Below are 18,466 nucleotides of genomic sequence, written 5' to 3'. Positions count from 1 at the left end.
TGTTTTCTCTGATTTAGAATCTGATCGTTATAACACGCGTATGCTAAGTGGTCTGATTCCCGGCCTTCTAATCTAGCCACTGACCTGTCTTACGCTGCGTCGCAGAGCTCTGATTACTATACTAGAGCTTTACAATATGTTTTAACATTTGATAGGCAAGTCTTCTCTCATTGCTCTTCTTTTTCAAAATTTCTTACCCATTCTTGCAGGTCCGTCTCTCCAGGTGAACACTGGAACTTCACTATACTTTACGATGTTATTGTAACACATAATTTGAAAAAAACAAGCATCTTTACACTAACCATTTTTCCTTCCAGGGCTATGATATTTCTCTTGATTTATCTCAGTGATTTTTCGAGACTCACAGTAAAGTTTTGTGGTTATTTTTATATTGTCCTTCTTTTGTTTTTTTCTTGTTTCCAAAATAAATATTTATCTCCAAGTATTTTTCACTTCTCTTTCCAATAGTTATATTTTTTATTTACATCAATCCTTACTATAGTTTCCTATTTTTCACTAATTCAATCTTAAACTTTCCCCAACCTGTGTAACTATTCCTTGAATATATGCAAACAATAGGTAATTTTACCAAATTCTTGATCTGCTCTGATGTGAACAGAATATTCTTCCTAAAGATTCCCTCTTCTGTCTTCTGTACTGGGCGTTCTGTTTCCTAGATTTCACATCATCTTTCTTCTTGGTGTCTCTAACAGACCACTGCTTATATAGGCTTTTGATAAAGGTCAGTGAAGGGCATACTTTTCAATAAATGGCACTAGGTTAATTGGAATCATACGCTAACAATAGTAAAATGGGCTTCTACTTCAACCATACACAAAAATCAACCCCGAGTGGATTATAAACATAAATGTGAAAGGTGAAACAACAAAGCTTCTAGAAGATAACATAGAAGAATAGCTTCATGATCTCAGGATATAAAAGTATTTCTTCATCAAGACACAAATAGCACGAGCCATACATTTAAGATTACAAACATCGGCTCCTCAAAAGACACTTATAAAAAGACCGTAACAACATGTCATGGTGGATGGAAGAATATCTGTACCACAGTTCACTAATAAAGGACTGGCAAGAATATGTAAGAACTCCTCCAAGTCAATGAGGAAAAAATAAATGCGCAAAAGGCATGTACTTCACAAAAACAGAAGTTACCCAAAAGGCCAATAAACATGTAAAACGGTGCTCAATTTCATTAGAAATCATCAAAAAACAAAATAAAACCACACTGACAACACCATTCTCCCCAGATTAACAAAAATATACGTCTGGCAATAGCAAGGACTGGCAAGGATATGGATCAAAGTGAACTCGCACACACAGTTGACAGGAATAGAAATAGGCATAAGGACTTTCGAGAACAATTTAGCATTATCTAGCAAGGGTGAAGATTTGCAGACTTTCCAATCCAGCATTTCTCCTCCTGGGAATATATTCTAGAGATATCTTGGCTATGTGCTCTAGCTGACACAAATGTAAGAATGTTCATGACAAAACATTGAAATTCAGGGCCCCCAAACAGAAGAACGGACAGATAAATTATGACATAATCAAAGAGTGGGCAGTATATATTAGCTAAACAAATAAACCGCAGCTTATGAGCAACATGAGAAAATCAGAATAAAAAGGATACATACTGTATTAATCCATTTGTATAAAGGTCAAAAATGGACAAAACTAAAGTACATTAATTATACAGATAAGAATCTACGTGACAAACTATGCAGAGAATAACAAACTCCAAATTCATGGTACTGATTACCTTGGTAGTAGGCGGGGGACAGGAGATAGAATCAAAATGAGGCATACAGAAGGGTGTCAAAGATGTTGGTGATTAAGTATTAACTTGACTTGTGTAGTGGGAACCCAAGTGTTCTTTTTGTTAAGCCACATATATACATTATATTCTTTTTTCCATTTGTATGTCACAATAATTTTTTTTAAAACAATTACAGTCTGCATAGTCCCTCCTCAACCTCTGCAGCTCAAAAACTGCCCTCGACTACCCTGTAGGTTTACTTCCTGGAGAGGGAACTTGAACACTCCAGCCTTTGGAATGTGGGATTAGATGAAAGTCTACATACTGAATGAGACACCAACCCCCTTCCTTTCTCAGCTCCAAGTCAGTTATAACATTCTTTATCATCCCATTAAGTTTAACACATCAATTATAACATCACACATCATGCCCTATGTATTAACGCATCACCAGCGTTGCACAGGGTGTCTTCCTCCACAGGTTCCATCTTTCTCTGGTTGTTCCACGGCCGTTGTGTCCTATGGTTACTATACTGCCTTCTTACCCAACAGCAAATCATTCACGTTCTCCACGGAGAGCTTACAACGATTACATCTGTCAACACTACACGCTTCACTTTTGGTTGAGCTACTGTTGGGTTTTTCCGTGTGTGTAACTAACTTAGAAAACAGTCTGCGATAAAAATGCAGTACTATTTTGTTTTGGAATTTCATCACGTGATGAAATAGCTGGAAAAAGTTAAACCTTACCTCTGCTACTTCCTTTTGAAAAGTCAATGTCATCTGGGTTCTGCCATAAGCAAAGGGTCCGTCTCTCTGGGAAACGTTTTCAAGCCACTTGATAATCAGTGGAGTTGATACACTGAAAGGCAGATTCCCGATAATATGTACATTTGGAGGATCTGGTGGGCAGGAGAGAAAACAACTTGGAATGGTTTCATCAATATATTCTGAATACAATCTTAGTTAAGAGTAAAATCAAACTAAATATTAATAGCATCAAGTAAAACCATGCAAAGATACGGCTAAGTATTTTTCAGTCCATTTATTCTTCAAAAGCTTTTTTTTCCACAATCAGTTCTTTTTTTTTTAATAAGGATTTTTTTTATTAGTTTCAGGTGTACAAAACAATGTAATAGTTAGACATTTATCATTTATATCCCTCACACAGTGATAACCCCCTCCCCCCATATACTATCGCAATCAGCTTTGAATTATTAAGGAAAAAATTCTGCCTAATTAGTGTTCAGTCAGTCAGGGAAGTTCTCAGGTTTCTGGTTTAGGAAAAATATGAAAAAGAGTTGGTCTGAGGGAAATGATAATTTGCTTTGGACACAACGAGGTCAAAGTGCCTATGGGGCACGCAAATGAAACTGTCAAAAGGTCAGATGTGCAGGAAGGGGATACAGCCTGGATATAAAGTTGTGTCTGCAATACATAGGTGGGAAGTGAAACGGCAGGACAGGAGTAATCCCGGCAAGTCTGCAGCATGAGGAGAGAGCACACCAAAAAAAAAAAAAATATCTCAGAAACAACATGTAAGAGGTGCATGAAAAAAAATAACCCCCAGCAAAGAATAGTTAGAAAAAGCTCACAGCAACGTAAAAGGAAAAACAGGAGGGCTTCGTATTAGAGAAGACAGGAACTGAGAAATCTTTCATAAGAGAGTAGGTAACAGTCAAATGATGTCCGGGAACTGTCAGATAAGATTTGAATCAATTAGGAGGTCACTGTGACGGGAGCTTGGTGGGGCAGGGGCGGGGCGCTGAGAAGAGAATGGTGTGATGGAAGGTGGAGCAGGGAGGGCAGCACCAACCACTCTGAAGGAGCCTGGCCGTGGCGAGGCCGGACACCCGGTGGCAGCCAGATGGACTGTACCAAAATTGCTCCTCCATTTGTTCTGAGGCAAAAACCACAGGCTATTTATCTGTAGTCCAAAGAGCTGGAACAGAGGTAACCAATAAACACTGCCCACGAATGAAGAGTGAGGAAGACAATGGATGTAAAGTTTAAAGAAAGGTTTGGGTCTGGCTTCATTTACTAAAACGTTTCTTAGTTTACCCCATCCCTATACGGTATCATAAAAATGACAAGCTTATTTGAGTGGAACCCAAAACATTTGAAAAATGAGACAAACAAATCAGAAGAAAAAGTAGTTCGATTTTGTAATTTAGAAGAAAGTGGAAAGCAGAAAAAAAATTACAGTGCATATGAACTATTTAATTCTGTTCAGATAATTTTAATAAGTATAGAATATTTGTAATATATATTTTTAATATAAATAATTACAAAAGAAAGTAAGAAAACCAACCCAAAGTGACTTACCATCCTCCCACTGTCTTTTAAGACTTTCTGGAAAAGCCTTTTCTATCTTAAATGTCAACACATCTCCATGGACAATTCTCAGTTTTCCAGGTGCTGCATCAGAAAGCATCTAGTTTACAAAAAGGTCAATAAAATGAGCACCTACACTTTGGTGAATATTGAAACTAATTTTTTTTTTTTTTACTTCAAATCTGTACATCATTAAATCAATCTGAAAAGCTAGAGACAAAAAGTGACCACTAATGAACTGACAGTACATGGTAACCACTGCAACAGACAACCGTGGTGCTTCACTTTTAACATATACGAATCAATGGGGACAGTAACAGATAATAGTATAACAAGAGCTTATAATTTCACAAATACAGAGGGTGCCCAAAAAATGTATACACATTTTAAGAAAGGAAAACACTCTATTAAAATCATGCTGATGGTAACCACTTTGAGCCCTTCTTGTAATTGCAGAAGTCAAACGTGACTTGTATTCATCTTTTGTTATCGGTATATATTGAGTATTACAATTGTAATATAGTTTTTTCCTTTCTTAAAATGTGTATAAATTTTTTTGGACACCCTCTGTAATGTTAACATAATTTTGACTCTCAGAATGACTTGCATTTCTGCATAGATTTAGCAAAAACTCAACTCTTATCTCTAAGTTTATAAATTAAAGACATTATAATGAAATACTGAGAATTAATTAGGAGTAAATCACAAACGTTGAGCTTAATTCAACTCAATCTTTATTGAGTAAATATACACAAATGATTGTACGTATTACCAAGACCTTTAACTTAATTTTCAGGCAGATTCAAACCAAGCAGAAAGTCACTGTCAAGGCCAGGCTGCACGGGGCACTCTGAAACACTCCCCCAGCCTGAGCACCCCTAATCCTAATATTTCTTCATCCACAGGTACTTTCAACCTAATGAATTATCCTGTGGGTTTTAACAGTAGCTACATCCCAGCCTATTTTTACTTTCCAACCATTTGCTTCCCTTCCACTTCCTCAGTCTTTCTGAGTCAAAAAGAAAAAAAGGAAAGATGTGGAGTACCCCTTCCTTTGTCTTTTTTTTCCCCTTCATATCATCCACTTTAGCACCATGCCTCAAGATATGCTGTCATAGCACTAGTGCTGGCTCCTAGCTAAAAAGAACCTTATAGCTAAGCCATCTATAAATTTGTACTGTTTTACGTGTCCCTGTAGCCAACACAAAACTTGATTCTTAAAGCCCTTTCAGTCCCTGAGTTTATAAAGTTTAACATGCAGGGGTGAATATAATCAATGAGAACAAACATCACTAAAGTAAATTACAAAGGAAGAGATGACCCCCTTCCCACATTCTCAGCTCAGGTTGCTCAGAGAACCTGGACTCCAGTTCAGAGAGCTTTGGTCCTGAGCTTCCCTTGGGCCTGCTTCTCTAGCTTTTATAAAGCCGATTTTCTCTATCCCTGCCCTTGCCTAACTCGGGCAACTGACAGGAAGGATGAAAGAAGCATCACAAGACACCAGAGAGGCCACGTGGACCAAGGCACCCAGTTTGTAGATTACTTTTGTCTTTGGGTCAACATGTGCACGTGTTTCTTTATAGCACTTATAACACTGCGATGGGTACCCATAGGTTTCTTCCCCCTTAACAACACATGCTCCTTAAGGGAAGCGCCTTTTATGGATCAATACCTGCATATCCCCTGCAGCTACAACAGTACAGAGTAAGTGCTTCCTACACATTTGCAAAGTCAATGAAGGAGTGAGTGACCTGATCCCATTCAGCTTTCTGTGAAGCTGGAAACTTCCTCTCCTAACCTCTGAAATTTGGGGCTCCCCAAATCTGTAAGGTCAAGAAACTCGCAAAGATTTACTTCACTGATAACTCAGGTAGAATTACACAGGTGATGTTTCAGAAACACATAGCTGAATTGCCTATATTGGTAAGAGGCTAAATAGTTTTAGTTTGGGAATCACCTCATTGGGTATGTTTAGCCATGATAATTTAGCAAAAATAATTGCATACCTCTGATATTAAAGTACTTATGGATTATTTTAAATTATCATGATTTGTTAAAACTTAATCTAATGAGTTCCAAATAATAAATCTTAGAAAACATATTAACCTCAATATACCATAAATAAAAAAGGAGATAGTTCTCTATGGAACAGGCTGTTAGCGTATAAAAACTGTGTATTTAATGATAGCATTTACAGTCAATGAAGAACATTAGAATTTTTTTCTGTAATTATCCTTCACATAATTAAAACAAAACAAATTAGCATACCAAAAACAAAGAGGCAGAACTAAAAGCTTATGTTTCATGATGTCAATATATAGAAAGTAATTAAGTAATTAGTAATTAAGCCTAAAACAATGTAAACTTGGCTCTCTGACATTAATTTACATGCTCTGATAACTCAACCACATTTGAAATGTTCATTTCTTCCACACTGACTGACACACACACACACACACACACACACACACACACAGCTGCACACCAGAAAACTGATATAACACATATTTCTATTATGTTTATTTTGGATTCCCCTTATGTCTCACTCAATGACAAACCAAATCTTCCCACTGTTTAAAGGTCTACGTCTTCCATGACTACTTTGCAGCTTGACCTTCTTCCCTCTGACTCCCCACTGTAGAAGGAATACTTGTGTTCACAGCATAGCTTTATGTGAAGGGTCTGAAGCAATTGTGGGCAGAGGGGAAAAGTGCTATCCAAACTGAAATGATCGTATGATTACAGACAATAGCCATTTAAACACCTAATGATATTCAGCAGTGACAGAGAAAGACTTTCTAACCCACCACTAATAGAGAACAATGTTTTCATTGTCATAATGATATTTGGGGATGATGGAGGCGTGGGAAAGATCCCTGTTATAGCCCTTTAGGAATAACTGTGGTGCATTACACTTCAAAGCCCTAGAGGTATTACCCATAATGTGCTCAAAGGCACCGCGGACTATGAATTGCAGGCACTTGATTACAGCCAAATGAGTATTTTTACAGACACTCTTAAATTGTTCTATCATTTTTATTTCAGTTTTCAATCCTATATTCTTCCAAAATGAGACATTAAGTAAGCCAGAGTAAAAGTTATTCATTATATAAGACTATAAAACAAGAAATAGAAAACCAAACCATGAAAAGGGGAAACATATTTAAATTGTGAGAGCTAACAATTCCAGAGATGAGAGAATTGTTAGCTCTTACAAGCGACATACTGAATTATATAATTCTTACTCTCTATTGGAAGTAATTATACCAAGTCTCCAAGAGAGAAAATGTTTTCTTCTGGTATTCAGTTTGTAAAGGGTAACGGCGCAACATAATGGAAAATGCCTTTAATGAAAGGAGAAAACAAAGGCAGACCTATTCTTCACGTGGTCCCTTAAACACATTTCTTCTCTAACAAGATCTTAGCGCACACTTTTCTGCAGGGAGCAAGTAAAGATGGTCTGCCTAGGCAGTTTGTTGGTGATCTAATATGATGAGGAAAGAATTTATGCAATTCTTGGAACTCTGTACAATTATAAATTCCCTGAGAACAAAAACTGTATCAAATAGCCATCTTGTATGCTTCATGCCACCTTCTCATGGTGAGGGGCTCATGGCAGCCCGCCAGCCTTGCACAGTGGGCTAAGCACTGACCACACAGCCCAGTCTGAACAGTCTTCCTGACTTGCCACATAATAGGAACTCAGAACACTGTTGAAATAAGAGCTGGGCAAAACTGTTAGGTAAGCCATACAAGAATTAAAAGACAAACAAAACTATAACATGGAATGTAATAGGTGAAAAATAAATTTTTTATTCCTATATAGAATACACAGAAAAGACTAGTGTTATTTTACAAAAGGAACTTAAGATGTTATATAATAGACTTTTCTTAGGATGAAGATTACAGCATGATTTCAAAAGGTCAGCTGGCTTTGCTTTTTAAACAGGACCACAAGGAGAGTGGAAACTCATTTACTCAGGCTCATCGAGGAATTAAGATGTTTGATTTTGTAAATTTTCTATTTAACCAATGTTTACTCCTTTAAGTGTTAACATTTCTTAAAAAGAAACTTATAGATGGAAATCTTTCTAAACTGTATCGCACAATTCTCTTCTTTTTAAGCCAAGTACAATGAACCCAATTTCACCCTTTTCTTGATGACTTTTTCATTACTGCTTGTAGAGTAATGGACTCCATGGTTACGATCCCTCACTTCTGTACTTTTTTTCAGTTTTTATATTTGCTTTTTATAGCTTTTCTGCCACAGTAATAACTGTTACTTCTTGCTGTTGTCAGTGGGTCTGCTTCTAGCACTCATCTCTGTACTTGTAATTTGTAGTGGACGAGGAAATCACGTTGGCTGTAAGCCAACTTCTGCTTATTTGTCGAGTTTTGCCTATGTTATGATGAACCATGGTTAGACCTGTATCAAGTTAGTTACATGTGTAAAATATGTAATTTTGTCACAACACAAAGTTAAGCAATATTCCTTTTTAAAATTTGCTAGAGATAAAAGAATTTCAGAAAATTATTATCTCTGATTAAGATAGCTTCTTTTGCCAGAATGACTACATTACTTTCTATGGCCTTTTATAAGACGACCGGAAGGAGAATAATTATAATAGCAACCATATATTGGATATTGGCAATATACCAGACTCTTTACATGCCTGGCTCTTTATGCAAATTTCTGTCTATCCTTATAATAACCAGAAAAGATAACTTATTCCCATGCTGAAGATGAGAAAGCTGAAGCGAAAAAAGTTTCAACAATAAGGTCGAGGTCATAAAGCTAGTTAAGTGTCATACTTGGAACACCATCTTATTTGATTCTCAATCCTGTGAACGCTCCACTTTGTCTAGCAAGTAGAAATAATCATTCTGTGTACCTATTATAAAATACAGAGGCAATATTAACAACAATCAATGCCTTCCTATCTCCAAAATTATCTGAAATAAGCATATTACTTAATGGTTAAAAAAATCCTAGAGGTTCTTACTCTGGCCAAGATGGACTGTAAGGGACGAAATACACTCTTTTGCCTTAAACAAATAAAAAATGGACAAAATAGTTGAAGCAACTATTTTCAGACACTGGAAAACAGGAAGTACAGGAAAACCTGCAGAAGCTCTACGAGGCTCACAGACAAGAAACGTGAAGGAAACGACATCCAGGCACATCATGATGGAATTGCTCAAAACCAGTGATAAAGAGAAAATCTTAAAAGCAGCCAGAGGAAAAAGACAGGAGCAAAGATAGAGAGGACAGCCGATTTCTTTTCAGAAGCAACACCAGAAAGAAGGCTGGAGCAACATCTGAGAGTACTCACAGAAAAAAACTTCCAGTATGCTTTTCAAAAATGAAGGCGAAATAAAACACTTGTTCAGACATACACATGCTGAAAAATTCATTACTAACAGTTCCACACTGCAAGAAATGCTAAAGAAAGTCTCCCGGGAGAAAGAAAAGGACACTAGATGGAAATATGGATGAGGAACACTCAAAACCGTAACCACGTGGGGAAAGACTTAAGAATGTTTGCTTATTATTTAAATCTCTTTAATACAGAATTGACGTTTACGACAAAAATCGCTTGTATCATGAACTTTATAACATATGGGGAAGTATGACAGTAATAGCACAGAGGCCTGGCAGGGAGAGACGCAAGTATTCGGTTGTTGCAAAAATAATTGTGGTTTAAAAGGTTAAAAATAATTGCAAAAACTGCAATTACTTTTGCGCCAACCTAATACACTACTGTAAGATCTGTATACTATCACTGAAACGGTATAATTACTTGAAGATAGATTGGGATACGTGAAGATGCGTATTACATACTTCCGATAAACCACTAAAACAACAGAACAAAGAGTTGTAGATAAGCTGCAGTCGGCTGAGCAGTGGCCCACAAAGATGGCCACGTCCTAACCCCTGGAACCTGTGCCTATGTTCGCTGGCATGGCAAAAGGGACTTTGCTGATGTGATTAAAGAGCATGAGATGGGGAGATTATCCAATGTAATCACAAGGGTCCTTGTAAGAAGAGGCAGGAGGATTAGAGTCAATAGTAGCAGATGTAGAAGCAAGAGGTCTACAAGCTAATGAATGCAGGTGGCCTCTAGAAGCTGAAAAAGTAAGGACACAAATTTTCTTCTGACGCCTCCAGAAGAAATGCAGCTCTGCTGACCTTGATTTTAGACTTCTGATCCCCAGAACTGTAAGAGAATAAGTTTGTGTCATTTTAAGCTACTGAATTTGTGGTCATTTGTCCTAGCAGCAATAGAAAACTAATAATAAGGTAGACACGGTCAGATTGGTTAGAAAAGAACAGGACCCAACTATATGCTGCCTACGAGAAACCCACATTAAATGTAAAATCACAAACCGTTTTTCCTATTTGGAAAAAAAAATGCACCATTCTAACACTAATCAAAAGAAAGTTTGAATGGCTATATTAATATCAGCTAAAGTAGATTTCAAAGGCAAGAATATCACTAGTGATCGTGAAGATCATTTCATAATGAGAAAGGAGCCGATTCATCACACAGTCAGAACAATCCTACATGTTGATGCACGGGTAACAGTGCTCCAAGGTGGATAGAACGAAAACTGATAGAACTGCAAGGAGAGGCAGACAGATCTGCAGTGAAGAGTCTGAGATTTCAATACCTTTCTCTCGATAAATAATAGAACAAGTAGACAGAAAAATCACTAAGGAGACAGAATGCTTTAATAACACCAACTTGACTTAATAGAAATTTATGCTCCATCCAACAGTAGCAGAATGCATATATTTTTAGGCAGACCGTATATCCTTTTCAAGTGCGTGAGGAAATATACCAAGATAGATCACATTATATGCTATAAAACAAATCTGATTTAATTTAAAATGATTCAAGTCATTATCTGATCACAATGGAATGCAATTTAAAATTATAACAAAGATCTGAAAACTCTCCAAATTTGCAAACTAAATGAAACATGTCTAAATAACCCAAAAGTCAAATAAGAAATTAAAAGGGAAATTGGATCTGAACATTATGTGGGAATTTGGAACTGCTTTTGGAAGTTTTTCTTTATATCTAACAAATTTAAAAATCACTTAAAAAAAGAAAATTAAAAAGTATTTGAATGGAATGATAATGAAAACAGAACATATAAAAATTTGTGGGATCCTGCTAAAGCTGTGCTGAGAGGGAAATTTGTATCACTAAAATGCCTATAAGAAAATAAGAAAGCCTTTAAAATCAAGGACCTCAGCTTCCATTTTAAAAAACTACAGAAAGAACAAATTAAACCCAAAGCAAGCAGAAGACAGGACAAATATTTCAGAGCAAAAACCTATGAAATACACAAAAGAAAAATCAGTGAAACCCAAAGCTTTTTTTTTTTTTTTTTTAAAGAAGATCAATAAAATTGGCCAATCTGTAGTTAGTTTGATCAGGAAAAAAAGAGAGAGACCCAAATTACCAATACCAAAAATGAAAGAGGCACCTCTGCTGCAGATTCCTCAGATGATTGGTTTACCATTAGGAAAATCAACATAATTCACCACATTAAAGAAGAAAAAAGAAGAGAAGTCATATGATTATCTCAATAAACTCAGAAAAATTATAATATTTTTGTAAATCCAACATCCACTCATCCAAAACAAAACAAAACAAAACAACCCCCCAAAACCCCAAAAAAACAAAAACAAAAATACCTCTCAGCAAACTAGAATAGAAGGGACCTTCATCCTCTTGAAAAAGGAGATCTAGGAAAAATCTACAGCTAACATCACCTCACTGGTAAGAATCTGAATGCTTTCCCCCTAAGATCAGGAACAGGTAAGGATGTCTGCTCCTACCACTTTTATTCAACATTGTACTATAGGTCCTAGACAGTGCAATAAGACAAGAAAAAGAAATAGTGGCTAACAGATTGGAATAGAAGAGGTAAAACTGTCTTTATTTGCAGATGGAATACTAATATATACAGAATATACTAAGGAATTTACAAAATAGCTACTAATAGATGAGTGGAGCAAGATTGCAGGATACAAAATCAACGTCCAAAAATAAAGAGTATTTCTACATAGTAGCAACAAACAATTAGAAATTAAAAACTGATACTGCACAGTATACCACAGTACAATATAGCACAAAAGAGTATGAAATAGGGGTAAATTTGACAAAAGATGTGCAAGGCTTGTCTACTAATTATAAAACACTGCTGTGAGAAATCAGAGAAAATTAATTAAATGGAGAGATATGTACTATGTTCATAGGTCAGAAGACTGTATCAAGATGCCAGTTCTCCTCAAAGTAGTCTATAATTTCAATTCAATCCCAAACAAAATCACATCAGGGTTTTTTTTTTTTAAATAGAAATTGACAATCTGTATGGAAATGCAAAGGACCTAGAATATCAAAAATTTTGAAAAAGAACAAGGTCCAAGGACTTATATCACCTACTCTCAAGTCTTACTATAAAGATACAGGCATCAATACAGGTTGCTACTGATGAATATAGATCAATGAAAGAATTGGAAGTCCAGAAATGGACCAACACATACAAGACTACTTGGTATTTGACAACAGTAATAAGGTAATTCACTGAGGAAAAAATAATATTTTCAACAAATTGTGCAAAAAAAAAAAATGAATCTCTACCTTCACCTCACACTATATGCAAAAGTTAACTCATATCATACACCTACATGTAAAAGCTAAAACTATGAAAGTTATAGAAGAAAACACAGAAATCTTACTTTGGGTTTTGGCAATGAAAAATTTTTTTCTCAAAGTACCGTTACTCTGAAACACATATTTTTAAGTGCTAAAATGTCATACACTTACATGGGTTAAGTTTGTTTGGAAGAAATTATAATGACTCCATTTTGAGAATGTAGGGTTAGAATGATCTTGCTTAGTGTCTAAACAATCTTCCCCATGGAAAATATTTTAGCGATATCTTCATAATGTTTCTGCTCATTGTAAAAAGCTAATATTATCCAGTGATTCATAGGGATTTAATGTAATATTTTATTCCAAACTGTAGATTTGTATCAAGGTTCGTGTTCCCCTCATTGTGTAAGAAGAGCAAAGTGAGACTTCTGCCTTTCGTTTTGTTTTGTTATGGAGTGTTCAGAACAAAGAGCAAATGCTGGCAGGGTTATAATTTAGTTTACCTGCAGCAGTCAAACCACGATGTACTCTAACCACCAAATTAAGTGTTCTACTTAACTGACCCTTGGAGAATTGGAGGGGATTTTATTTCTCTGCTTCCCATTTACTTTGAAAGCCATCGGATCTTATGTTGCTTAGAATTCGTTATTGATTCTCTTCTAAGAATTTGCATATTATTCAGGAAATAAGCTTTCAACTCAATTTAGCATTCAACTTCTTTTAAAAACTTGAGATATAATTCACATAGAACATTATGTTAGCTTCAGGTGCACAACATTTGCTATACGGCCACACCTCATTTACTGTGCTTCACAGATTTGTTTTTTACATATTGAAGGTAAGACCTTACATCAGCAAAACAGTGGTGAGAAATTTTAAGATTCACTCTCTTAGCAACTTTCAAATACACAATACAGTATTATTAACAATAGTCACCATGCTGTATATTAGATCCCAGGACTTAATTTATTTTATAACTGAAGTGTGTACCTTTTGGCACTCTTTACCTATTTTGCCCACTACCAGCCCCTGGCAACCACCAATCTATTTTCTGTATCTATGAGTTTCATTTTTTAATTAGTCTGTTGTTTTAAGATTCCATCTTTAGATAAAACATCTAGAAGAAAACATAGGAGAACTTCTGAGCCCCAGTGTTTCCATAGCACTAGGGATTTTTTAGGGCTCCAAAGGAATAACCTTACCTATACCTCTTTCCAGATTAGCAGTCTCCTGATCAATCCTTAATTAACAGAGGTGCCCAAGGCATGGGGTTAATAATTTAAATGATTACTTAAATGGAAAATTGTATGGAGTGCCCACTAAGTACGAGGTATTCATTTAATTCTCATAACAATCCTATGAGCAAAATGAGAAACAAAGAGTTACCTGCCCAAGGTCATACAAACAGTAAATAGTAGAACCTGAACTCAAATCCAGGCAGTCTGACACTAGAGTATGTGTTCTTCTTCTTCTTTTTTTTTTTTTTTTCTGTTATTTCCATCTATTTTTAATGTATTTTAATGGTTTTCATTTTTAATTGACAATTCATTGAATACATTGTCCTTTCTAAATATATACACATGTACTTGTATATATATGGTAAAAAGTGTACTTTCCCTTTTTACCCTCCAATCCTAGAGAATCTCCAAAGAAAACCAACTTTAACAGTTGGTTTTCATTTTCAAAATACTATTCTGGATATTTTGCTATAATTTAACATATTAATGTCCATATATACATCTATAGAGTTTGGATTTTTTAACAACAAATGGGATTGTGTTATGCATGTTACTCTATCTTATTTTCTTGTACAATATGTCCTGGAGAGTTTTCTATATCAGAGTTCGTGTTCTTTACCGTAAAACTATACTATAGTGCTTTCACATATTACACATGTCTTCTCACTTCACAACGTGCTAATAGTGAAACCTATATGAACACTACGTTCTTTCCCCTGAGCTGCTTCATGATAATAATGTAAGAATTGAATTAAGCTGCAAATGACATACTTTCAGCTAGAAGGTATTTTATAAATTATTACCATTTCTTTAAAAAGTAATTCTATTAGCTTAGAAATCACTAAAATGGAATCCTTAAAATAGATCACTTTTCTTCTGACTTTACTCAGTTTTATGATTAATTCAGTACCTCTAAAAGAAAGTGGTTTTACATATTGAAACATTCTTTAAAGGAAAAAGAAGTCTATTTAATATTTTAGTACCCAACATTTCTTTTCAAGGCAAATTCCTTTCCAACACACAAGGAATTAAGAAATAATTTTGCTTCTTCTACAGAAACAGATAATAAATCAAATATACATTTCCTGTAGAGTAATTTACCTTGAAATCAACTGTCTAATATTTAGAAAACAGAACACAAAACTTTTTGATAATCAATGCTACCAATTATTCACTTTCACTATTAAATGATAGAGTCAGCTAATTAGATAAATGATACATAGCTAGAGAGTCAACCTTTTTATTTCCCATTTGAAACATTACTGAACACCTGCTACTGTGTTTCCCCGAAAATAAGACCTAGCCAGACAATCAGCTCTAACGCATCTTTTGGAGCAAAAATTAATATAAGACCTGGTATTATATTATATTATATTATATTATATTATATTATATTATATTATACCCAGTCCTACAGTAAAATAAGACCGGGTCTTATATTAATTTTGTTCTAAAAGATGCGTTAGAGCTGATCGTCTGGCTAGGTCTTATTTTCGGGTTAACATGGTATGTGCCTAACTAACTCTTATATGGTAGAGATGCAACAAGGAACAGAACAGACAAAAATCTCTACCCTAATGGCTTACATTCCAGAGGGGTGAGACTGACAACTAACAAATAAGAACATGTACATACTGTGTCAGATGATGGTAAGTCTAATGAGACAAGTAAAGCAAGGCGGGTTAGAAGTGCAGGGACTTGGGGGGGCAGCTGAAAAGAGAAGGGTGTAGTTCTCTTTTAAACAGTCTGTCTTTGAAGATCTTTAGTTGAGATCAGAGAGAATATGTAAATTACGATGGGTCTGAACAAAAATTTGATTCACCTCCTTGCCTAATAAGAAAGAATTGAATCTAACAGATTGAGTGTTAACAAGTTTCATTTAAGGGCAAAAAAGTCAGATAAGTTTTCCGTCTGTCCAGAAAGGGCTAGATGATTAAACATGAAGGGAATTAAGTACTATTATTCAGTTTCTTTTTATCATTTCCTAATCTCCCAATAATAATCCCGCTTCCACCTCCAATTGAGATACAGATCTTAAAATAAGAAAGCAGTTCAAAGCAAAAATCATGATTAAATTTTACATTTGATCAAGGAACATGTACCATATAATATCCCAAAATAAAATTATAAATCTGAAACCAATTCTGTCAATAAAGACTGGCAAAATTAGGTAAATGTAAATCCCATATGATTTCTTAAATTAGAAAAACTGGATATAGCAAAATATAATAAGAAAAATATCACTAGGTTGATTTAAAAAATCAGATGCATGCACACAAAGTCCTAGATTTTCCAACAAATTTTCTCCAACTGTTCTGGCAGAAATTAAACATTTTTTCATTAATACACAAGTATTAGAATGTACTAATTTTAAACCAATTTATCTTCTTGTATGAAAATAGTAATGCAGATAATTTTACTATTCTATTGGCCTCACCTAATAAATTGCTACTCATCTGAGCCAAGGGCTAAGGGCTTTTTTAAAGTTTTAGAATTAGGGAGGAATCAGACAAAGGCCTCTAAGCCATTAAATGCCCCCTATGAAGAATTCCCCTTACGAGATTACAGCCATGATCTCTTCCACTGTTTGCCAACGTTTTAAAAATACTTGTCTGTATTTTAAATCCACATCTGCCTCCCTCACTTCCCAACTATTTGTTTTCATTCTTTCCCAGAGAAAATCCAAACAAGTTTATCCTTTCTCCTGCTAACCTTTGATAGGCAGCTCACTTCATTCACTTCATTCACTCCGGAATTCACTTCATTCAAGGCTTTTCTCTAGTTGAAACGTGCCTAGTTCCTTTAAATAGTTCTCATGTATTAACAGTTCAGACTGATTGTTTTAAAGATGCTTGTATTACTTCATTCACACCTCATCTTAAATCTCTATCGACAGTTGTACAACTTCATTCCTTCACTTAAAGGATTCTTATATGAATGCCTAAGCTTAACATTAACAATGAGCCTCTAGACTAAGCATCTCTTCTCCATTTTTTGCTTGTAGAAATGATTTTCTGAACCTATATGAAGTTCTCAGAAGTCATGCTCAGTCATTGGCATTACTTGTTTTTACTTGTGTTTAAAGGAATGGGCCCTGATATGCACAACTGTTAGTTTTTTTTAAAAAGGTGATACAAAACAATTTGTTTAGCATAAATGCATAAAGCAGGTTTATTCAATTGTGGTCAACAGGCCATGTGAGGAAGCTTGTTAGAAATGCAGCTTTCTAGACCTCTCTGGACTATAGAACCAAAATCTCTGCAAAGGGACCGGGGGAGCTGCAGTTTGAGGAGCAACCTATATAATCCTTGGATACCCTGAGGTTTAAGAGTCATGGCCTAAAGATTTAAATTGGGTTTTTAAACAGACACTTTAAGTATCTCACCTGTAATCCAGGAATAAAGCGAATGTCCTTTTCAACCACCAGAAGTTCAGCAACACTGGCATTGAGAATGGATCTTGTGATTCCTCCCGGCCCAGGGCCCACTTCATACACATAGGCATTTGTCAGATTGCCAGCTTTCCTTACAATTTTATCTGGAATAAAGAAAGTTTTAGTTACCTTGATTATTTTGGCAAAATTTTGGTGTATGGAATTTAAAAAGAAAAATAATCTCTACAAATTCTTATCAGCCATTACTCTACATACAATATTTATCCAAATATTTCTCTCTCAGTCTAAACCAACATATAGTGGCCTTTCAATATTCTATCACATCAGTGTTTAAAAGTACCAGTCCCTTAACAAAAATAGGATTATCATGATGAATTTCCTCAACTTAAATTTAGCTAATACTGTATTTCCTATCTGTTCCTCCTCCAAACCAATCATTTCCTAAGAATCGACTGGATAAGCATGCATCACGTCCCTACAGTTGTTGAACAACGAATATTTCAGAAGCAAGACTCACTTCACATTCAGAATTTTCAATGTCCCTAGTTAAAAATCCAGAAGCCAAAAGTGCTGGCTGTCTCCATTTCTACCTATAGACACCTAGTTGGTGTTCAATATGGCAGTGGCAACAAATTTCTAGATCATAGGACTTGCAGAAATTTGGATTCTTGGTCATTTTCGGTTAAAAGTTAAATTTAGCAATGAAGGTTTTTAAGCTTTGCAAACATGCAAGCTGATATGGAAAAATTATTTTAATTAATCTACTTCTTTAAATTAGCACACCTTAAGAAATCATGTGAAAGCGAATTTTTAAGGACTCACTGCAATCAATCATCACTTTTGAAAAAAATCACAATGGGCTGGTCATACTGAGATATTAAAATCCAAGCAACTGGGCTTAGCAGAAATTTAGACACTGAAAACATACCAGCACTTCTTGGTTGTTCACTGATACTGTACTTAGTTCCCATTTTTGCTTCTGTAATTGAGAATCTACCTTCGTACCCTGTTTCCCCGAAAATAAGACCTAGCGGACCATCAGCTCTAATGCA

The 18,466-nt window shown here is 35.4% G+C and overlaps 1 protein-coding gene across 2 annotated transcripts in view; it reads right to left on the bottom strand.

Moving 5' to 3' along the window:
* TFB1M (transcription factor B1, mitochondrial) overlaps positions 1 to 18,466 on the bottom strand; it is a 53,951-nt gene that overhangs the window by 33,271 nt on the left and 2,214 nt on the right. For both annotated transcript variants that reach the window (XM_019749250.3, XM_074333737.2), the window contains exons 2-4: positions 17,406 to 17,557; positions 4,102 to 4,210; positions 2,527 to 2,678 (exon numbers count right to left, since the gene is read on the bottom strand). In XM_019749250.3, coding sequence (XP_019604809.3) covers positions 2,527 to 2,678; positions 4,102 to 4,210; positions 17,406 to 17,557 — 413 coding nt within the window. The remainder of the gene's footprint in view (positions 1 to 2,526; positions 2,679 to 4,101; positions 4,211 to 17,405; positions 17,558 to 18,466) is intronic.

Source organism: Rhinolophus sinicus, chromosome 2, assembly GCF_057876585.1.
Source record: "Rhinolophus sinicus isolate RSI-liver-muscle chromosome 2, RSI-T2T, whole genome shotgun sequence".
Classification (NCBI taxonomy): Eukaryota; Metazoa; Chordata; class Mammalia; order Chiroptera; family Rhinolophidae; genus Rhinolophus; species Rhinolophus sinicus.
The sequence above is the reverse complement of the archived record's forward strand: the minus strand, read 5'-3'. Positions and strand labels throughout refer to the sequence as shown.